General features: G+C 38.6%; 3 protein-coding genes across 13 annotated transcripts in view; 2 read left to right on the top strand and 1 right to left on the bottom strand.

Moving 5' to 3' along the window:
* LOC143897781 (uncharacterized) overlaps positions 1 to 7413 on the top strand; it is an 80500-nt gene extending 73087 nt beyond the window's left edge. For all 9 annotated transcript variants that reach the window (XM_077406685.1, XM_077406687.1, XM_077406686.1 and 6 more), the window contains 2 exons: positions 165 to 489; positions 3933 to 7413. In XM_077406685.1, the coding sequence (XP_077262811.1) occupies positions 165 to 489; positions 3933 to 4100 (493 nt within the window). In that variant the 3' untranslated portion in view covers positions 4101 to 7413. The remainder of the gene's footprint in view (positions 1 to 164; positions 490 to 3932) is intronic.
* Positions 7414 to 8121: 708 nt separating this feature from the next.
* LOC143897783 (bolA-like protein DDB_G0274169) lies at positions 8122 to 10442 on the top strand. Of its 2 annotated transcripts, none has more exons than XM_077406693.1 (4): positions 8122 to 8397; positions 9381 to 9598; positions 9914 to 9961; positions 10099 to 10442. In XM_077406693.1, exons 1-4 carry the CDS (start codon positions 8358 to 8360, stop codon positions 10174 to 10176), a joined length of 384 nt encoding a protein of 127 aa, XP_077262819.1. In that variant the 5' UTR covers positions 8122 to 8357; the 3' UTR covers positions 10177 to 10442. The 2 variants fall into 2 exon arrangements, with proteins under 2 accessions (XP_077262819.1, XP_077262818.1); XM_077406692.1 differs by having other exon boundaries at positions 8137 to 8397; positions 9893 to 9961.
* Positions 10443 to 10733: 291 nt separating this feature from the next.
* Ash2 (set1/Ash2 histone methyltransferase complex subunit ASH2) lies at positions 10734 to 17281 on the bottom strand. Of its 2 annotated transcripts, none has more exons than XM_077406670.1 (11): positions 17125 to 17281; positions 16462 to 16608; positions 16204 to 16382; positions 15942 to 16114; positions 15579 to 15753; positions 13780 to 13988; positions 13099 to 13276; positions 12469 to 12613; positions 11988 to 12123; positions 11458 to 11709; positions 10734 to 11143 (listed from the first exon to the last, which is right to left on the bottom strand). In XM_077406670.1, the coding sequence occupies exons 1-11, from the start codon at positions 17145 to 17147 to the stop codon at positions 11039 to 11041; spliced, it is 1722 nt and encodes a 573-aa protein (XP_077262796.1). In that variant the 5' UTR covers positions 17148 to 17281; the 3' UTR covers positions 10734 to 11038. The 2 variants fall into 2 exon arrangements, with proteins under 2 accessions (XP_077262796.1, XP_077262797.1); XM_077406671.1 differs by lacking the exon at positions 17125 to 17281 and adding an exon at positions 16926 to 17006.
* Between the last annotated feature and the right edge of the window lie 5569 nt (positions 17282 to 22850).

Here is a 22850-nt window from a genome sequence, read left to right as displayed (position 1 = left end):
AACTCACGCGGTACCCTGGAGAACTCAAAGAGTTCCGTCGCCAACGAGCTTCCGGGTTCCAGGAACGCGGTCGCGAAAACGGGCAAACTCGCGAGGCTGTACCAAAAGTGCAGGAAGATGGTCGGGAGCAACGGTACCATGATCGCGATTCGCCTTGTCCGCAGCAAGCTGCGGAAGAATCGCGATGACCACCATCACTCGGGCGCGGGCGCGGTGCACCCGGAGGCGACGGTGGTGCACACGACGACGTCGCTCGCGACGATTGGGGCGCCGACGACGACGCCGCATCATCCGGACGGCTGCTGCACGCAGATGTCCACGACCACCATGTCGACCGACTTCGACAACAGCGTTTGCGACGAGCATGTATTCGCCGCGACGACGGTGACGCCGTCCGCCAATCCGGTCGATCCGTTCGCGTGGCAATTCCCGCCCCCGTACCCGCCCCCCCACATGCCGCCGGCGCAGTACGCGTTGTACAACGATCAGGTTGGTGCACACCTTGTACATACGTTTTGTATTTTTGTTTTTTTAATATATGTATACTGGGCATACTCTGGCGCGCGCTCGACGGTTCTCAACTTTTGTTTCTGGTCAATGATTGAAGAACCGCGATGAGTGTCCCGCCGGAAGACGGGGAAAGACATCGGAGAGTTTCTCGGAGCGTTCATGCGTTTAGAGATTGGGACGATTTAAATGTCTTTCTTAAAATTTTCAACGCGGCAACGTTTGTATAGATATCTTCTGAGAGAACGTTGGAAATTCTCTATTGTATTGTAGTGCAAAGTATGAGTTGCGTGTACATTTCTTCTATTTCAGATATTTCAGTATCTAATTTATTATATTCAGAATCTTCTCAATTTTCTCAATCAGTTTTGTACAAATAGACGTTACCGTGCGGAAGAAGCAGAATGAGAACCGGAAGCGCCAGTTTTTTTAAAACATTAATCGTTCATACACAAGTTTGAAATCCGTATGTCATAATTCTTACATACAGTATACGTAGTTCCGTATCAAGAGACACGGTAGTGTCTCGCGCCAAGTACACGCGAAGCGAGACCGCACACCGTGACTCTTTTACGCGAACGCACGAGTTGCGAGTACCCGAGATGTTGAGATCTCATATAATGAGTGAACGGATCGAGTTTTAATAGATTCTTAACCCAGGTCAAGTCTCTTGATTTAAAGCAGATGTGCAAAAATAATCCCTACAAACAATAATAATAAGTGAAACAAGACTGTTGATGATATACAATTGATTAGAAAGAAAGACACCATTTACGATCGGGATCAGTAGCCTAATAATAATAATAATAATATGTGAATTTTACCATACTTTTTCCAAACTCAATAAACTCCATGTCGATCTTGAATCCCTATATACATTCGTCAGTTTCGCTACCAATGGTAGTTATTGAAGTTATATGTTTTAATCTTGACATATCTTAACAAAACTATCGTAGAATTGATCGTACGCGAAATGTAGGAGATGCAAAAGTAAAAGATTGTGTGTTTCACGTCAAATAAGTTATTTCAATAGATTTTTCGTACGCGTCTGTCCGCGATGACGGCAATACGGAAGGGAATTTCTTCCGATGCTCTTTTTTTCGAGTCACCTTGCCCGATAAAAAAACGCGATTAGCTCAAGTCAATGGCATAAACTTCACTCTTAATCGCTCCCCGGGATCTATCGGTCGATCTAACCGTCGCAAACGGCTAACCGACTAACCGGTGGAGCCAGTATTACTAGATTTTACTGGTTTGCCCCTGCTGCGCTGTCCAACGGCTCGAGGACGCGCGGTATGATCGACCTGACCTGAGACACCCGAAAAATGATTTCGCGGGCGTAGAAAGCGGTGAGCGCAGCCGCGCTATTTCGCAGGGGGTGATTTTCTTGTGACAAAAATGCGCGATAACGAGCCTGGTGGCTCACTTTCCCCTTTTCTTCCTCGATGATAACATACTAGCTTTATTCACAAGTCAATTTTGATTCTCGGTACATTGAAGATTTAATTACGATTAAATTTAAACAAAAGTCAAAATTAATTGAAAAATAAAACTTACGATGTTTTAGGACTTCCGTATCGTATCAAAACAAATTCAAATCTCGATGTTCTTCCTCTCTAAAATCGCACAGTTTTATTTAAAATTTGAAATTTTGTTTCTGCATTTCCGTGGGTTCGGTCGAAAAGAAATTTGCTGAAAAGAAAAATTGACAAACTCGTAAGCAGTTTGATTTCCGTCTTTTACGATACACCCCTCCGTAACACTCGCGGAAAAAATTAGAAGCCCGTTCGTCAATCGATAGTCGGGACAGTGACCCGCGGCCATCGCGGTTTCGCGCTACTTCGCGGAGACGATCGATTATTCCCGCCGTTCGAACGGCGATCGCTGATTGGCTGCAGCTGCGATGCGCCTTTTATACCGCCCTAACCTAACGTGGCGAAGTGGATTCGATCGCGAAGAATAAAACGACATTGTCTTCTTTTTTATAATTCGTTCGACCCCGTCGATGTAATTAAAATAAATATATTATGTAAAAAAAATGGCGGACGAATTGGAGATTTTTTTTATTAAGAATTTTGTCCTCATCAGAATAGGTCGCGGCGTAACTTATTTGATCTTGCGAGGGGAAAACTCGTGGCTCGTGGGGTTGGCAATTAACTTCTTTATTTAGAAGAAGGAAATTAGAAGGACAGCTTTATATATAGATCGCTCGAAATAGCTGTCGCTTTTAATAAAACGTTGTGCCGATCAGGTATATGCGACAGATTCGAATCAGTCGCGCGATTTTTTTATAGTTCCCTCTGTGAAATCGCCACTGAATTAAATGTTGATTGACATATATCTATTATTATTAGCCACGACGCGCCAAATGGGAAATTAAAAATTATTAACAATACGTTCGCGTTTAATTGGTAGATAAATTTTATAACGGTGAATCGTAAATTTTTGTAATGGCGTCACGGCGACGTCGATTAAGTTTATGCCGTAGTTTAGCGATAAAATTATCACGTGAGATATAATAAAGCCAGAACGTATGTATAAATACACCGGCGAAATGGGTGCAGCTCCTCGATGCTTCTCCGGCCTGGCGCTAAATTTAGCGTCGCCGGTGGGCGTCTACCTACCGCGCCGCTTACCAGCCGGGCCCCTGAATAGGGTGCAGCTGTCGGGCCGCTCACGAAATACCGTTCCTCCGTCTGCGAGATTGGCAGGACGTTGGAGTCGTCGCGGGATTCTAGCCAACAATGCGAATTCGTCGCGAGCAAAACTTAAGCGGCAAAGCTCTTGCAGTATATAATTTATGAAATAAAATGTATTATTTATCGGATATTCGCGATTTAAGCTGCGGGCGATCGCGAAAGAAGAATCACTGGCAAATCGCTATAGCGATTCTTTCAGAGGCGCGAATTAATACCTAACGAAATCCCATTCTCGCGGTCAACTTTGAATGGAGAGTAGTTTGCATTCGAATAGAATCTCTCAATGTTTGATATATTCGGTATATTCAGTGTATTAATATATATATATATATTCAATATATTCAATATATATTTTTTTTTTTTTCAAATATATTTCATCTATATTCAAATAACAAATATATTCAATATTGAAGATTCAGAGAAATGCGGCGTTTATCTCACTATCAATGAGAAATGATTCCCGTTTTTCAATTTGTCACTTTATCACCTTTATTTTTATAGACTTTGAACGTACGATGTTTAAGACACTTCAGATCTTAACGAAGAGAAAATACACCTTCCCATTTTCTAATTCGTCATTTCGTCACGTTTATTTTCATAGACTTTGAACGTACAATATGAATAATACAGATATACTTTTGTATATCCCGCGTAACGTAACTCGATTCATTTCACGCGTGGATTAATGGCGTGAATATATAAAACGGGATCTCTCTGATGTTGCAGGATACCCTTGTACACGGTTTGCCGTCGGACCGGCCTGGGTTTGCGAAGGGCTTCCGCAAGAACCTCGGTGGACGGTGGCGTCGGTTGGTGAAGCGGAAAGCGGAGACGGATACCTGTGCCATTCCCCCCGAGTTGAAGGATCAGCTGAAGACTATCTACGTCTATTGACGGCCAGAAGCTGTCTCTCCTGAAAGCCTGAAAGCCCCGAAGAGAAAGCTATCGATAAAGGATCGATACAAAAAACGCGAGGAGCATTGGTGAAAGCAAGAAGAGGCTCTAGTCAAGAAATCGAGGAAAACGGGAAAGAGATTGAAGTGAAAAGAGGAATTAGGCAAGACGTGAGGAAAGCTAACGCAAAGAGACGAGTGATAGAAACGCAAAAAGAGCTGACAGTGATATATATTAGGTGAAGATGGAAAGAAGATTTTGGAAAGCATGTAAGGACACCGAAATCTAAAGAGACGGAAAAGAAAGTTCGGGGAAGGAACGGCGCAGGTACGGGAACCGAGATCCGGCCGATAGTCGACATATCAGAAAGTGTGCCTGAAGAGGAACGCAACGAAGTGCCTTCTTTTATTCCACAAGCGCCTTCTCATGAGACTGATACCGCGAAGATATACCGCGATATGCATGGGTGCGACAAAGCGAGTTACCTCGTAGCTTCTGCGTATATGTTTTTTGCGCGATTAATTAATAGTCGACAGATCGCCGTACTTCGGGTAGTTAATTAGTATTAGCGCGTCGGCTGGACTTGCGGAAGGTACGCGAGCGGCGGGCGATCGGACGATCGTTTTCGGGCAAAATTCGGGATTCCTCGAAAATTTGATTCCTGCTTTTGAGTCAGTTCCAATCGAACCTCGAATTTGCAGCCTCGGCGAATCGGAAGTCGCGATCTCGATGGGAAATTTAACTATAAAACTTAGAGTTATTATTTATTATGAGAGAAAAACAGCGTACACACATTTTTCCTATTAAAGTGCAAACTAGTCGTATGCCGAATGGGAAGGCTTGCAGCTGCTCGTAGTAGTGTCATCGTGCGTCGTGGCTCTTCGCTCTTCGGCGAGGTAGCTCAACGGAATCGGCGACAGTCCGTACTTTGTCCAGCTATAAGTACATAAAGTATCGTTCGAAGCTAAAGTAGATCAGAATAATTTGAGAAGGTTCTCTTTGAATACGATTTCGTATTTAAAGTGAACCTTCCGAACGGAACAAGCTTGATCCGCTTTGGCTTTATACACATTGTATGCGCATATGAATTTCTTCTCGGGCAGCTGACTCCCGGTTCATCTTAATACGAATGAAGTCGATCGCCCGCTATCTCGCTCCCGTGATTGGTTTCGAGGCCGCTGACGTCAAAGTGTGTAAATAAGATGTAACGATCTCTCTGGACAAAGGTCCGTGGGACGTGCGGTTTAATCAACGAATGAACTTTGGTGTTCCTAAAAATCCTCAGGGGTCTGAAGGAGGGATTCTAGGATTTGAGAATCTGCAGGGTCCTCCCGCCGTCAGAAACAGAATGCGGCGCCTCGAAAGAATAAGATAGGCCAATTTAAAATTATCGAACTACTACGACGGCTCATATTGAGTCCGCTTTATTGTAACGCTGACGTGATATTTCAACTTGTGCGCTTGCGTTAACCCTTTCAACTGTTCTTCGAGGTGTTTATTCGACGAATCAAGTATTATGAAGTATTACGGCGTGCTACAAAAAGTCATCACATTCTTAAAGGAAATCTTGAAAGCTATTAGCGATACTAAATTATTTAACTCAATATTTACGTATTTAATCGCATAATAATTTTTAATATTTTAATACAGTAATTTAAAAATTATTAAATATTTTTTAGAGTTATATTGGAATAAATTTTAGTATTTTTTACTAACGAACAATGAGAATTGTTCATTTTATCAAGTGATTTCATTTAAACATTATACTTGATGGCTTGATTTGCGGTTAAAGGGTTGAGCGGCGTAGCGACGCCATGAAAGGAGCTTCTCGCGTCAGTGATTAATTAGTTTAAAGAAATCGACGGATGACATTCGGTCATTCGGTTGGAAAAGTGCTGCGGATTTGGTTCAAGTTAGAGGACATGTTTAAACATGAAACTTTTATTTTTGCCAAAGAAAAGCGTAAAAAAATTCTGATCAAATAATTTCCAATATTCCCATTGCTCGAAATTTTATCGGATTATTGGAAATAATTCGTAAATGAATTGGATGAATTTAAAAATTATTTTTGCAACTTTAATAGCAGCGATTTGTTGTTTTTAATATTATTATTTTACACATAATAGATTATTTTTAATATTTTTATTATTAGCGCAGGTATTTAGCGATTTCGCGCTATGTAAATCCCGCGGAAATTGTGCGGTACTTCACGAATGACCGAAAATCCAGAGGATTATGATCCTCGGTATAGTATTGTAGAATGTAAATAGGATAACGGGTGACCCGTCGATTTTTAGAGTTACTTTTAAGGGCGTAACCGGCAATATTTCTTGCAACGGATTTAACGAGATGTTTTATTGACTCGCGACTTCAATCCTTTGAATATCATATTCGGGAAAGAAAAGGAACAAAACAATTTACAATTTTTTATACGACAAAATACCCCATTCTACATGATGTATTATTACGTAAGTGATTTTATGACAATCCAATGACCAATTTGTCCAGCGTTCCGGAACAAAAAAAAAGATGAAATTTGACTTGTGCGGAGCTGGCGGATAATTGAGTTTATTAGTTTATCCGAATGTATATTGTGGTTCAAGTAGAAAATACACAACGCGTATTCAATTCAAATTCCGATGCTATCAATTGCCAATGATATCAATTGGAATAAAAGCGAGTATATCATGAGATGACGTTAGCATGAAATTGTATTACGTAAAAAAGTTCAAACTTAAAATAAGATTTTATTATTTTTATTGCATTCGAATGCGAATTCAGGAGTGCCTTCGCGTAGAAGATCATCGCACGAGATTAGTTGCAGCACCCTATGCCTGCGATAATGTAAGAAGAAAAAAAAACGCATTAACGGTCTCCGCCGCGCTTTACACTTAGCGATCAAATTTCTGTGTAGAATCATACTTTCTTGTTTACACGACTAATTGTATGGTTCAATTGCTTCGTGTAGAATAAAGGATGGTAAAAAAAAAAAGATCAATTATTCGCGTGTCACGAAGCTTGTCCTCGCAGATATATCGAGCATCGTAGACCCGATTGTAACCGTGTATAGCAAACCGTTTCTGTTTCTCTATCTCCGTCTTTTTGTAAATAATAGGAAGTATCAGGACGCGCGCGCGCGCGCGCGCGGGAGGGGGTCGCGCTACCCCCCTCCCCCCCCGTCACCTAGTCACTCGCTCGATTAATAATTTCGTTGAAATGGTGTAGCTGTAACGATGAGAACCGACCGACGCAGCTTTCTCTCCCCAACAATAAAGACGTCAAATAAAGAGGCAAAAGAGATGTTGCAAACGAAGGGATTGTCGACTTATTTAACTGCAGGGGAAATCCCCTATCCCGGGACTTATCCTTTCTCATATATTGTTTCTACTCATGACACGCGCGTAGAACGAAAGTGAAAGAGATGCGCGAGAAAATATTTGGGATATAGAAGTGATTTTTCATCTTACTTATTACTTTTTATCTTTCTATAATTTTTAGAACTGGAAAAAGATAAAAAGTTGAACCATTAAAGTTAATCTCCATTTCTACCAATGTAGATATTAACTTCAATCTTGATTTAATTCACTTCTTATCTTCTCCAAATTCTTAGAACTAGAAAAAGATAAAAAGTAAGTTAAACCGAGATTAAAAGTTAATCTACGTATCTATTTCTACCAATGTAGAGATTAGCTTATTTTTTTATCTTATTCTTATAAGAATGAGAACCAGAAATAAAACCCAGATTAAACTTAATTTACCTTGATAGAAATTAATGGATATGAATCCGCTCAAAAAACTCTTTTTTTTTTAAATATACGCATAGAAATATATTATTTATTTAATTGTAAATCATCAAAGAGAGCAATGACGATTGCGATGTAAAGTCAGGGCATAAAGTACACCACCCACGCGACAATTACGTAAAAATCACGCGAGCAACGTTAGATTAATAATCGATTAAGTTAATCGGAGTTTAGCCGAAGGTTTACCCTCTAACATTTTGCAGACAGCGTTTATACGGACACGCTAGTTGCATTAATAAAAAATGTATAGGGTCCCGCCGCCGAGACCTTTTTGATTCAATAGTCAATCGATTTGTCCGCGAAAGTGCTTGTACATACATATACATACACAAATACAAATAAAATATCAGTCGAGAGAGGGGGGAGAGGGTGAATCCGTATAACAACGGGGCATTCGAATAGATTTCGGAATAGAGAATATTCGACGTAGTATATTAATTAAAGCTACGAATAAATGTATAAAAAAGGACTGATAAGATTGATACTCGGGAAAAGTAAGTATATCAAATGCGCGATTAAAATTATTCCACATCTAAAATTTAAGGTTAATTAATTCAAGCTAGACTTAACCAAAGCTAAACTTGCATCGATAATAATTGCATCTTTATTTCTTGCATCCTTATTATTATATACGCGTGTTTTAATTACAAATTTGTTTCTCACATTTACGACGAAGTGATTACAAGATAATTATATGTAGAAACGCGTTGTATTGGAAGACTCGCGAGGATATGACTTCCTAACCTTAAAAAAAAAAACGTCACTTTTAACGGTCGATTAATCTTATCGGCGGTGCCGAGTGACGATTTTTATTATTACACGCTTATTCTGCACACTAGAATACACGCGTGGATAAAATTTCACTAGAATCAACGAGAAACTGCATTTTGCAATGCCTATCCGTTACAAATTTTATTGGCGAAATATCGGCAGAAATCGGAATCACGTGAAAACAGAATCCGCTAACGGAATATGATGGCAGATTGACTGCAGAAATCAAACAGAATCTGCTAATTGGTAATCATTTAAATGATTGACAGGCGACAGGTTCTCTGGCTTGATTCCTACTAACTGTCTGCACGCTCTGCTGTCAGATTTATGTCAGCAGACTGCCGGCAGAAGACGAACTTAATGCAGACGCGGTTGATAATCTGATCTGCCATTATATTCCGTTTAAATCTATCAGCAAATTGCCATCATATTGCTTATATTTTTTGTTTACTGAAATATTTAGTCGAATTCCCTCAACTTACTGTTCTCTAGGTCTCTGGAGTAAATTACGCTATAATTAGTCTCTTGCGCTTTGAATGATTTGTGTTCTAGCATCTTGACACTTCTACTGTCGTAGCGATCAATGTGCAACTGTTTAATTTCGTTAGACGGCTAAGCATCCGAATATAGCCTTTTCACCTAATGCATATTATCCATGTAACAAAGACAAATATGAACGTTAATTAAGCGAAAAACAATGACACAGATTACAGTACGTTTCGTCAGCGAGACATGAGCGTCAGTTGCGAAACATTGAACGGACCCGTAGAGAATTCGATCAGGGGAAAGCTGGAAGCTGCGCTGAAACCCCTTCACTGCGACGTCATCAACGAGTCCTACATGCACAATGTTCCCAAGAACTCTGAGACGCACTTTAAGGTAGTGGTTGTCTCGGAGAAATTTGACAAGCAGCCGTTGATCAAGGCAAGTACCGCCGATTTGCGTACTCTCTGCTTACTAAATTTTTGCTATAATCAATTCGAAACCTATTGAACTTGAAAAATCACTTCAACTTAATTATAAGATAGAACACAACATAAGATATATGAAAGTAAAAATCACATAGAAAATAATATCACAATTTGATGCAGATAAAATGATAGAAAATAATTATTCTCATCTATGAGTCAAAATATTATTTAGAGATTAAAGACTAGATGCGTTATATATATTCGCGTAATCAAAATAAGGGGATACCTGAATCTATTATTAATTTAGCGACACCGAATGATAAACCAGTTGTTGCAAGCGGAACTGCAAGGAGGCGTACATGCTCTATCAATTGTAGTAAGTGATGGCTATTATTTATTAACTGATCTTTCGCTATTAGCGCGAGAGAATTATGCCCTTTAAAATGGGCCAGGTAAAAAAGTTTATATTATTACGTGTGCTATGTTGTTATTTATATTATTGTTGTCTTCAAGGCGAAAACACCAGAGCAATGGGAAACAAGTAATACGGTGACTGCGAGTCCTGCTTGCAGAGGCGGTTTCGGAAAGTAATATCATGTGATAATTTAACGATTAATTATATAAGGGTATAATAACTTAAAAAAGTTGCGTAAATAATTTATATAGTATAAGTGTCGCATAATAAACACATATTCCGCTGCGATTTACATAAATATTTTTTCTTTTATTAAGCGAGATCATTATGCATGAAACGTCCTCTGTACACCAAACAAAGTCAGATGATGAAACTTTTCAATTTGTAAAAATCGGAATGTAGAATAGAACGAAGTCAAATTATTTATATCGTGATACAGATGTGAAACCAATAAAAAATTTAACAGTTCAGTACGTACCATACGGTAATTGAAATGTCATTTCATCAATCGTGAGACTTTAGGATTCTTTTTCTCATCTCAAAATACATTACCTGAATTATCTTCTCGACCGTTGTTACACTGAATCCTTTAGGCCCAGTTCAACAGTGGCCAGTTAGCTTAACTAGTAGTTAACTCTCACTCTCTGTCTCTCTTTAACTCAAAGGTTAGATAGAGACGGAGAGTGAGAGTTAACTACTAGTCAAGCTAACTGGCCACTGTTGAACTGGGCCTATTGCAAGGTTTTGGTTCAACAATAAAGTAGTGCAAATTCGATATGAAAGAAGTGAGTTATAAATAATTGGTGAAATTCACTATTCTCCTCCTCATTGTTTCTCTGAACTTATTTTGCCATATACTAAAAATATGAGAACTTTTAGAGTGCGCACGCACATACGAATAAGTGCAAGTAAAAAATCTCTCATAATTTGCTTTTTTTTTTGCTTTAATTGGGCCACGTATTGTTGTGCCAATCCCTGCAATCGTAACAATTGCATAATGTATAACTAAAACGACAAAAATAAAAAGATGCACTAATGTCATAATACGAATGTATCCAGTCTTAATTTGCCCTCGTTTTCGGTAAGGTAAAGTATGTCCGCCATTGACTGCTCGGCTATCGCTTCCTCCGCCTTCTCATGCATCTGTAATAATTGTATAATGTCGTTAATATTAGCAAGAATTAACGATACTATAGAATTATAGAAAATCGTTGTATCTTTGTAGAATTTAAAATTAGATAATTAAGGTACGTAAGAGAGAGAGAGAGAATTGCACATATGCTGAATAATGTGAACGTAAAGTTTACTTTTCCTTTAGGTCAATATGAATTGGAAATTCTATATACAGACATTTAGCCATGTCTTACTTATATAAAAAAAGGACCTCGATTTACGATTGTGAATTAGCATTATCGATTGTAAAGTAGCAGTAAGAAATGTGAGAAATGTTTACTTACGCCTCTAAATGTAACGTCCATCGGAGAATGTTTAAAATTCGGCCCAAAATTCACGGACACCATCGCACTTTTATAAAGTGATATCCCTGGATAATAAGCGCCCTTGTTGATATCGATGAAGGCATCGCCTTGTTTGACTCCGTTTTTGTAAAATACAATTTTGCTGCCCTCTAAAGGTCGCAGAGCTTTCAGGGCTTCCTGCACTTGGTCCTTCTCCTCGTAATATAAGTGGCTCTTGAACTTTACTAAAGGCTAATTCACAAATCGAAAAATACAAAATAATTTATAGATATACATATTTTATAAGAAGTTTATTTTTACATTACATGCAAGACATTTTAATAACAAAAGCATACGAAAAATATAACTTAATTATTTCAGAAATTATATATATTCTGAAATAATTAAGTTGTTATAATATTTTGCAATCTTAGTCTCAGTTTTCGAGACATTTCGGCGATATATGTATACATATGAACTCAAAATTATTTAATATAATTTAATCTGTTCAAATGGCTTGCTGTACTCACTCTGTCTTTATAAGTATTCGGAATGTGCGATGCATCATGTGTGTCCGGAAGAATTATGAGGAAGCCCAAGGTATCACCCTCGCCGTAACTGTCATTATAATGCTTGCCGCGACTTTCGTGAAACCGTGTTCCTTTTCTGTTAAAAATTTATCAAAATTATTTTTTCCTTTTCTTGAAGGAAAGGTGATTTACAATCTCAAAGAAATACACATTTTTCTTATTACGTAAAAAGAAAAATAGAAGAGTTCTAATAAACATTAATATTTTCCAATAAATCGATTGCTGTGCATTTTATATATTTATCTGTCAGAGCAAGAGTGAAAAATGATGAATTTCTAATTAATAAGACTTTTTCAATTTACTATAGTATAATCGTTATTATCAAGAGACATGGCCAAGTGTACACGTGCCCGCGACCACGGGCAGCGAGACAGAGAGTGTATCTATACCTGAAGACCTAAACCATCGAGTTATATAATACCTGGATCTCCATGAGTAACCAAACTTGTCGTAGCCAAGCGGAGCTTGCAAATTTGCATATTCCTGTCCCCATCCGAGTCTCGTCGCGGACCCTTCCGGCATCTCTTCAATCGTAGCTTCCCAGTACCAAGCACCCCTACTTACGTCTGTAACACGTTAACACATGTAATTAGATCATCTATACGAAACATCACCAATCGACTATAGCAGACATTCTAGATGCATGAGATAAAAAAATAAAATGCAAACGTCATTAAAATAGGAATTAAAAACAATACAAAAAATACCAATGTGTATAATTTTCTTTTTCCCAGTAATACTGACAACTACTATAACAATAGTATATTATTACTATTACATTATTGAATATCAATATTTTCAAATTAATCCAATTATCGGTAAATTATGTATAAATCGATATTAGAGAATATATTCCGATTATACGCTCGTATTTGACATCAAATATCTGTACACTTAAAGATTTTTAATATTGTATATTTGTATAACTTTGTAAAAATACACATATACACGATATCGATATGCAATTCTTAGCCAAATTCAATATTCACTCCCCGATGGCAGAAAAGGGCGCTACCGTTTGAGCAAATCGATAAAAAGATAGCGTTCTTACTGTGCGTGGCTCTGATCATACAATATCCCTTTTCTCCAGTGACCGCCAATCTATCCTCAGACACTTTGAGCTGCGGCGCACGATCGTGCAACGCCAGCAAGACCGTACTCGGGCTAAGAGCACGATAGAGCCATCCGGGTATAGGTTTACCAGCCCAATCGCTACTTTCGTCGAATTCCTGAACACAAATTTAGGTATTCAGAGAATTTAGAGAACACCGTTTGAAACGGACATTGTTCATTCAGATTTAGAATCTTAATCCCTTGATTGTAACACATTGTAGAAATTGCCTTTCAAAAATTTCCAATAAAAGAAAATGGAAATGCACTATAATTATGATCAACGTTACCTTTTGCATATTAATTAATATAAAATAATGTTAAACAACTAAAGTTTTTAATTCCAGATACTCAAAACTGTTTGCAGCCAAAAGATTCGGATTTTTAATCCTAATTACATCCATATTGCAAGAAAAGTTGACCTGCTGAGGAAAAGAAAGCAAAAATATATCGTTGCTTTTTTCCGAACAGATTTCTTTATCGATTATCAAAAGCTTCGCTCAACGAAAGAAGATTGATTTCATCTCGTCCATTTCGTTTTTAGCATGGATTTTCTTATTAATCTCTGTACATGTATGATTTTTGTATAAAAGTGAGAACCGTTGATAAAAGTGAAATATACCTGTCGGAAAGGAGCATGAGGATCCGGCTCTGCCAAGATGTATCTGTAGCCGTCCTTGTTGAAGGGATGCTCGAGTGGATAACCATGAGCCGGCAGCTTCGGGGCGGTCATGTCGGATCCTCTGCCCTTTTTCCCGGAACCCGTGCCTGTGGCTTCGCCTGGGAGCTTCCGCTTGGCGTTACGACCTCGCAAGCCTCCGCTAAGCGGCACTGAACGTTCCATTGCGATATTTTAATACGGTATCCGATTCTCGATTTGATTCTCAATATTTCTCGCCAACAATATCGCTTTTAATCCTCTCTTTCCCTTTTTTTTTTTAGTCACTGTCTCTTCCTTTCGGCGTTTTCGAAATACGTTACAAAATCGATAATTAATTTTTTTCCTAAACGGACTGATTCATTCTCACAAAGATTAATTCCTTGTATAGATAACGATACATAAATGATATGGCTGACGATATCGAAAGTAACGTTGCGTTTATAACAAGGTGTCTCAGAACAAAGTTTATTGAGATGTCTACTCGATTTCTCCGTCATGATTCGAACTTGAGCAATTTCCTGATAGCGAGTTGGTGATTGCGTTTGTGATAAGATAAGAAGTGACAGATCTATATAATGCAGCTATGACCACAAAACTCGTTCTATATATTATATTTGAAAAATTTGGAAAAAGTGAAAATTTTATTGGAAATTTAAAAAATTACATCTGTTTAATTTTTTTTGTAGGATCTAAATATTAAATATAAAATAGAAATCGATTGTTTGTTCCGCCAATGATAATTAAACAAGAAAAGTTTATTACTTTCGACTACAATTGGCAATATGTACGAAGAAACGTTACGACGTTTCGACCCTTCGGATTGGGTCCTTTTCAAGCATCTAGATAATAAAACAATTTGGTGTAAATATAATAGGAATTAAATCTGCACGATTTAATTGTTTGAAAAACGTAAAGAATTTATTGCGAAATATATTACCTCAGCCAGGAAACCGCGGAGCGACGACTAACGCGTGATTACATGTCGGAGTTCAAAAATTGTTTTTCAGACGTACCCAAGTACACTATAAGTTATTGCTATAAATTAGAACTCCGACATGTAATCACGCGTTAGTCGTCGCTCCGCGGTTATGTCGTGCTCCGATTCTTGTAAGCGGTGGCCACACTCCTCTTATGGAACGCATTCTCTGATGTGTCCGACTCATGCATGTAAAGTATAGCCGCTTTTCTTCGAAGTACATATATATACTCATTATTTTTCTGTTAACATTGATTATTGACTATTGTTCTTCCAGCGATAATTTTATGACTATTTCGGGTATAATCTTCGTAAATACAAATGTTCAGGTTCGTGACAAAGATCAATTTACTAGGTATTGATTTTATCATTTGTTGACTATGTATCTTATCTCATCGACCAAATTTACACCAAATTGTTTTATTATCTAGATGCTTGAAAAGGACCCAATCCGAAGGGTCGAAACGTCGTAACGTTTCTTCGTACATATTGCCAATTGTAGTCGAAAGTAATACTTTTCTTGTAAAATATTAAATAACGTGTGTGCGCGCGCTTATGTACACAAATATGCAAAGATTAAGATACGCCAGGCAATTCGAAATTTTTGCACGCGCATTCTTTATTTTGAACGCGAAAGGGAGAAAGGAGGAATCAGCTTATTTTTACAGATTTTTAAACTTTGGTATTAAAAAAACTTAGCTTGGTAAGTTTTAAACTAAAACTATAATAAATCTAACAAAGTCGATGCAAAATTGATAATAATTTAAAAGTAATGAATACGTACCGACGTGCTGAATGCCCATCTCTGTCGCTCGGAGGTGACCATTCTTGATCATTGCTTCGTAATTCGGTTTAATTGACGTAAGTTCAGTGCTCGCCAATCCAAACAGCTGACCCTCAAACGTACTCTCGTCCATCGTAAACAACGTCCCAATGTCTTTGATCAGTGCTCTGTGAATCTAGAAGAGATCAAATGTTTCAATCATGTTTGTCAAAGAAAAGGCAATATAATTACGAAATCGCTTAAAGTTCGCAATTCATCATTACAATCCTGTTGAATTACGGATGTCAAAAGTGAGATAGTTCGCGCAATGTTATATTGTCGCGTCTGTCGTAATCCTACATGAATAAAGATTTAATTAGGTACCGTAGAATGCCAGGATTGAGTGGCTCTGCGAGGCATTGTGGTCATGCTCTCCCAATGACAATCGATGAACGGTATGATGTCCTTATCCTTGTGGAAAAGAGTCTTCTGCTCATTCTCCTTTTGGCACATCTGCAGCAGGTTCGCGATTGCTGTCACGCACATCTGAGGAAACGCTGGAAAGTCGCCAATAGAAGAATCACGATTAACGGACAGCTCGACGATGAATTTTATCGTATAAACCGACGTTAAAGTCGATACTCACGTGCTTGGTTCTTCTTAAAGCTTTCCAATCCAGTTGCCGAACAGTTCTTACACACAAATATATAATTCATCATGAACGGTACCAATTTACCCAATTGATATCCTATGCAGGACTCGTGGAACCAGCGAGAGCAGCTAGCGCAAAGCAATTCCACAATGTTCAGATTTCTATCCTTGCCGCTGTAAGTACGTTCCGCGATAAGTCACAGTATTTCAAAGCAGGAAGATATTACCAGCAAGATTTATTATAGATAATCACCAATAACAATTGCCGCTTTCATTGTTGTTACTTGATACGCTGGCCTTCTCCGTTGCTTCATCCTGCTTAGATTTTTGATTAATCTTGTCATCAAGCTTCAGTTTCTTTTCCTCGGCGGTCTCTGTCTGCTCCGGCTTGTCACTTGGACTTGAATTATTCATTTTTCATCAGTTTAACTAATTTAACGTAATCGCATAAGTTATAATAATTCTAATTCTACGGTCACGTATAGTTATACATTTTATTTCTTCAGATCTTTAGAAGTTGTTATAAATTCATCAATTTTTATAAATCCTTTAAATTTGAGCCCCCTAAGATCTACTTTTAATTTATATAAATTTGTAGAAGAATTTTTACAGTATTGTCTCGATTATTAACTGTTTAAAAGAATCCATGAATTCTTGGAGTTTTAATTTCTCAGATTATATCTAAAATTTATAAGTTACCAATTTTTTTATACATACAAGGCTTTCATTTTCAAATTTTTGAATCACAAAAACTAATTCTTCTCTCAATTGTTTGTCAACAATTAAACCGAAAAACATAACCTCAACCTTACAACTACTCGGCACATTACACGCATAAATGACAAATGCAAGCTGGATATATATAAAGAAATATATAACATGTGTCATATATTTATCAATGATAAGTATTCGCTACCTGTCACTTTTTTCTTCTGCCATCGTTTCGCAGATGACTTTGGATGACTTCACGTTGCACGAAACTCGCAATGCAATGCTCGCCCAGCTCGCCTCGCCGTCCTCGGTCCTCGCCGATTCGAGCTCGCCTCGCGCAACGCAATCTCTTTTCTATTTACCTGTTTGTCGATAAATTCGCGTCGATAAAAGAAAACTGCTTTACCATTATTCGCTAATGTCGCTAAGATAATTAAAGAGCGCTAACTCATCAAGAAACATTATTTTTGAGGATTAAAATGATTAGATCATATTATGTTCCACATAATTATATATATTTTAAAATCATAATCTTTGTTAATAAAGCAGAGAATAGTAAAAAGGATAATACAGAGTATTCAAAAGCTGTATTGTATATGTATATCCATAAATGTATATCCATGGTATATCTATAAATGTATATCCATAAATATATGCTTTATTTATATCGACGTCATAAATAGTTTACGGAAAAGTTTATGTAATTAATAGGCGCGAATTATGAAACACGCAGGGTATATACAGTGTATCTTTCGTTTTATTTCGTTTTATTATTTCACTTTGCGCATTCGAAATTTTTACGACGCCAAAAAAAATCCTATATAAAGGAAACTAATATATATTCCGCTGCGTGTGTATATCATTTAGATTCCATATTTCGTTATGATCTCGCGATTTAATTCACGCGAGCACGGCAATTACTTCGGGTCTCGAGTCTCGAGGGAACGCGGATCCTGGCCGGATAAAGAAGACCGTAATTCCGTCCATATATAGTGGGCGGGGGAGCAAGACGTATTTAAGGGTTAATGAAGGAAGTCGATCTCGCCACCGCGTTGCTCTCTCCGCCGCACGGCTCTGTCGAACTTTATAATTTCATGGAACGTGAGCGAGACAGAAACGAAATTTATTGATAATAACGGCCGCCGCGAGAATGGCGGCGGCCGGAACGAAAGATGGTACGGTAGGACAAGGAGAACGGCGGGGTCGTGGATGGTGGGGAAGAGAAGGGAGGAAAATGGAAGGAAGGTTGAAGGCAAGACGAGACGAGTGCGGCGGCTTCAGCTCTGACCTTTTTAAGCCGTGAAGGGGAGATTCGGTCTGCTCGACGGACCCGTCTGTCCTACCCCAGCGGTCCCCCGCGCCATCACGTAATGATCCGTAGCGGCGCTCAACTTCTCGGAGGTCCGCGGATCGCCGCTGTAGGAACTCTCAACTCTCGCGCGCGCGCGCGCGCGGTCATCTCCCAGCAAACACCAACAAACACTAACGATGACATCGCAGCATATATTATAATTTTCCAATCAACAATATGTAAGTGTAATTATGTAATACATGTTGCACATAACAGTTACATTGTTGAGAGTAGGAATTTAAATTATAATATTTTGATACAATGTTGTTGTTAGTTGGGGTTTGCCGGGCTCTCTTTTGTCGCGAGCTGAATGAGCGCGCGACGTGGAATGAACGTAGATTCTTAAATATACCGAAATATAATTTCGCGTGAATGATTGTATACCGATGGGCGTGCATTTATAACATTAATTTCTATCGCTTATCGAACCGCAATCCATAGATTTTTAATTTTCTTTAATTTTATACCGATATTAGCTCGTCAAATATCGACATTAAAAGATGTAATAATGTTACGTAAAAGTACTATGCTTTTATTACACTGCAATCGTCTCCTTGCGACGATTTTTGTAAAAGCTATAATTAATTTCAAGTCTATTTTTAGAGATGTCACTCTTTCTTTTAATTTTTATATATTTTTGGTGATTTGTGCAATTTTTCATTTCTGCAAGTTCTTATGTTTACATGATGCTGACTCGACGCGAGTTGAGTCTCGCGAAGTTTGCCGCGCGTAACGAATCGATGACGAGCGAGACCGAACGGAGCCGAGCGCTTTTTGCGCTCGCGATTTTTCGGCTCGCGACGACCCAAGTTTCGATCTGCATGTGCCAATAAATAAATGCTTCGACCGAGCAAAAAGCGATCAATTTCCGTCGAGGCCCGGCCTCGTCATTGTGTTGCGACGGAATTACAAAAAAATTCTTGAGAATATACGATAAATAATCTATAATTCAAAATCCCGGAGTCTGGATTAATATTAAATAGTATTTTCTTTTTTCAGTCACATCTGGTTTTCACAATACAAAAATTGAACAGACTTTAACAGAAAATATGACAATTCAAAATTATATATACATTTTTTTTAGGATCCCGAATTCTATAGGTTCGAAACTTTCATGAAAAATCTATCTATTCGAAATTCCCAAAAATGCGCAATGACGTTAAAGGAACAAATTTCGCGATACAAAGACCCTTCGGGTCGATAGAAGCTGGAATAAAATTCGGCGATTTTTTCGCGCGTCCGGCATGATGCATGTATAAAGTATAATATATACGTGCGGAGGGCCCTTCGGGACTGGCCTAAGGGGCCTCATTCGCTTTCGCGTCTCGCTCGTGTAATGAAGGGTCTGTCGTTCACGTATCTCCGGAGGTGTGACCCTGCGCAGCCCCTTTACGCCGCACGATTTCATGCTAAACTCGCTAGACTGGTGGATGATGCGTTATCTAGAATGTAAAATCTCAGGCTGTATCAATCAACATGTAGGATACGTTTGTAACGTAAAAATATCCTGGAATGTGTTAAAAATATACAGTATAAACTATGCGACAAATATGCGGTATGAACTATAAATAAATGACAAATTTGAAATTAACATTTAAATTGAATACAATATTTGTATGTATTGCTCTTTTACACACACACGTTTTCATAACATCATCTATAGCGACTACCCTCTATGATAAGTATATTTTCTCGAAAACGATTAAAAATAAAAAAGAATTATACGTAGAAATTTGAATAGTTTAATAAATATCATAAAGTACTGCCTTTCTATAAAATTCTTTTTCTGTTACAATTATGCGCCAGAAAATGCATTTTATATATACCATGCATATATGCGAGCGCGCACATGAGAAGAAGAGAGAGAGAGAGAGTGAGAGAGAAAACACAATTAATTCTCGACTACGTTAGCCAAAATCAAAGGAAGCATCAAACTTCAACATTTGTTTCCCATCAACGGGAAAGATATCGAGTCCGAAATGGAACGGTGGGCAATACAAAGCGAGGAGGTGAGAAGTGGAAGGGGGCAATTCATTAAAACCGCCGAAGGCGGTGAACGATTGCCTATAGCCCGTACACTTGAAGCCACGCATTAAATCTACGTTATTACAGGTTATTACCGAGTAATGAGAGACTTCCTCGCGCCATTTACGTATCTGCCGGCCTGCCGATGCAATCCCGTTTCCCTTCTCCTCCCCCCCCCCTCCTCCTCCCCCCGCGCCCTAACCATCCTGTGCATCTCATCCCTTACGTGACTTCGACGCGTGATGGGATACCTATAGCGTGCACGAGTGCACGGTTTAGTCGGGCAAACCGGGCGAATAACATCTCGCAAATCGACGAATCGACAAAATTTTCTTGAGCGCAACAGAAACCCGCGTTGCTTTAAGAAATATGTTTTATTAAAACTGTTAAAATCGTGACTTGAGCTGACCTTTTGACGGAAAGTTGTCTTTATTGCACGAAGAAATACGAGATATATGGATAATTACAATTATGACGTAATTAGAAATGATCGTCATTTTTACGTAAAAAAAATTTCGAGATCTAGTTATAATAATATATATTTATCGAGACAGAATAAGGTTCTAATAGTTATTTGAACAAACTTCACACTTTCACGCGTAAAAAACATTTGACGAATAGAAGCCTAACAAAGTGCAATAAAAATTTTTCGGAGAGTTTGTTTTGCTCCGTTGTTGTTTCGTAGGTGTTCCGAGACCTTTGCAGAAACGGATCTCAATTAGAGGAACTTTGCGCGCTCCCAAGACGCACATTGGAGAGGGTGGTACTCGAGGTGGAAATAGCAAGAAAGAGAGAGAGAGAGAGAGAGAGAGAGAGAGAGAGAGAGAGAGAGAGAGAGAGAGAGAGAGAGAGAGAGAGAGAGAGAGAGAGAGAGAGAGAGAGAGAGAGAGAGAGAGAGAGAGAGAGAGCAAAAAACAGAGATTCCCATGTCTGGTGCTCCGGTTGGCCGCGCGGCACATGCGCGACTAATTACAATCCTCTTTGATGGCTCGCCGCCGCTTAACCCCTTCCCATTCTTTCGCCTTCGCTTCCACAGGCCCCTCGTTCCATCAGGCTTCACCGGCAATCGCGCCGGTATAGACGCACTTCGGTATGCCTTGGGTCTCCTGCATCGGGCTAATAAAAATATATTCGTAGATAGCAAACAATGAATTCGCGTTTACGGTTTGTCTGCGAGCAACAATTGTTAATCGCAATTGTTAAAGTTATACTCGCCCTTCGACGAGATTGACGATCGGAGAGGCAGGATCGGATATCGTCGGTATAGGAAAGCCGCACGCTGTGTACAAAATACGCATAATTAGCACTTTCGCGTCCAAAAGGGAAAGAAGGCGGCGAAAGAACGAACCCCGCCAAAGGGAGCCGAGGCCCAACCTGTCTCATTGTAGATTTCTTTATTCTACGCTTCACAGTCTCTGCGCCGAGGTAAACCAAGGTCATTCTTCAATGGGCGTAACAGACCGCGCTGGCCGGGCCCAAAAAGGCCTAAAGGGACCGGCCGTGGAAAGCCCGAAATCGTGTTAACGCGCATAATGGTAGACCATAACGACTCGGCTCGCCGTTTCGAATTCATCGTGCGCTTTTTCCGAATAAAATACCAGGACCGGTCCGGTTTTACGGTTGGATCGCCATCAATATTTCTCGGATCCGCTTCGTAGCATTTTTATGGAAAATGTTCTATTCAATCTGTGTGATCGCGAGTGTTCAGATTTTTCACTTATAATTTTTGGAAATTATATTTAAACTATTCTTTTATTCTTTTCTCTCTAAAACTCTTTTGCAAAATGTTACGGTATTGCAAATTTCAAAATTCTAATCTTTTTTACAAAACCGTTTCTTACATTTAAGACTGAATATAAATTTGCACCCATTAAAGTTACACATTTTTTCTTATATAATATAAAGTATATTTTCTTTCTCTCTCTAAACAAAGAAGCAACCGAATCCATTGTCTTCTCCGTGTCACGTAAACTTTTATGACTATGCTATACCTTAAGAAAAAATGTTAACCTCCGAAAACTAATTTCTCAATGTCACGGTATTTTTTGATACCACATATGTTCCCGATTAATTAGCCTCGGGGTCGTCACAGCGACGAATCATTTTTGAAAAGTTTGCAGAAAAACGACGACACCCTTTTGGATCTTATAAAAGACAAGACTGCATTAGATTAGATTAGATCACTGCAGTTCCTCGACACGTGTTAAAGCTTTCGTGCTGCATTCATCATCCTGTATTCGTTAAGCGCAGTGTATTGTGTAAAATTAAGTACTGTGTAATGTAAAGTCGATTGAATAATTTGTTTGTTTTTTTTTTTTTTTTTTTTATTGTAAGAACTTTCGCGACTCTTACGCCAGACATAAAGATCCTAAAACTCTATTATACGTTTCCACGGAGTTTGAAAATACCATCGAATGGATAAACTTATGAAAAGCCATTTTGACACTAATCTTATTTGTCCTTGAATATGGACAAATGAGTTAAACGTATAGTATATATATCTCACGGGACAAGAAAATTCTTTCAGAAAACAAACAAATCCTCGAAATAGAAAA

This window comes from Temnothorax americanus, unplaced genomic scaffold (genome assembly GCF_048541705.1).
Source record: "Temnothorax americanus isolate GAGA-0224 unplaced genomic scaffold, ASM4854170v1 Scaffold21, whole genome shotgun sequence".
Taxonomy (NCBI): Eukaryota; Metazoa; Arthropoda; class Insecta; order Hymenoptera; family Formicidae; genus Temnothorax; species Temnothorax americanus.
This window is presented reverse-complemented; position numbering and strand designations above follow the sequence as displayed.

Coding starts and splice junctions, on each gene's coding strand:
- Ash2 (XM_077406670.1), bottom strand. CDS start 17,147: ATGGCAGAAGAAAAAAGTGACAG. Junction 15,754..15,941: donor CTCAATCCTGGCATTCTACG/GTACCTAATTAA, acceptor GATCTCTTCTAG/ATTCACAGAGCACTGATCAA. Junction 13,277..13,779: donor CTCATGCTCCTTTCCGACAG/GTATATTTCACT, acceptor ATTTGTGTTCAG/GAATTCGACGAAAGTAGCGA.
- LOC143897783 (XM_077406692.1), top strand. CDS start 8,358: ATGTATAAAAAAGGACTGATAAGATTGATACTCGGGAAAA. Junction 9,599..9,892: donor ACAAGCAGCCGTTGATCAAG/GCAAGTACCGCC, acceptor TTATTAATTTAG/CGACACCGAATGATAAACCA. Junction 9,962..10,098: donor TACATGCTCTATCAATTGTA/GTAAGTGATGGC, acceptor GTTGTCTTCAAG/GCGAAAACACCAGAGCAATG.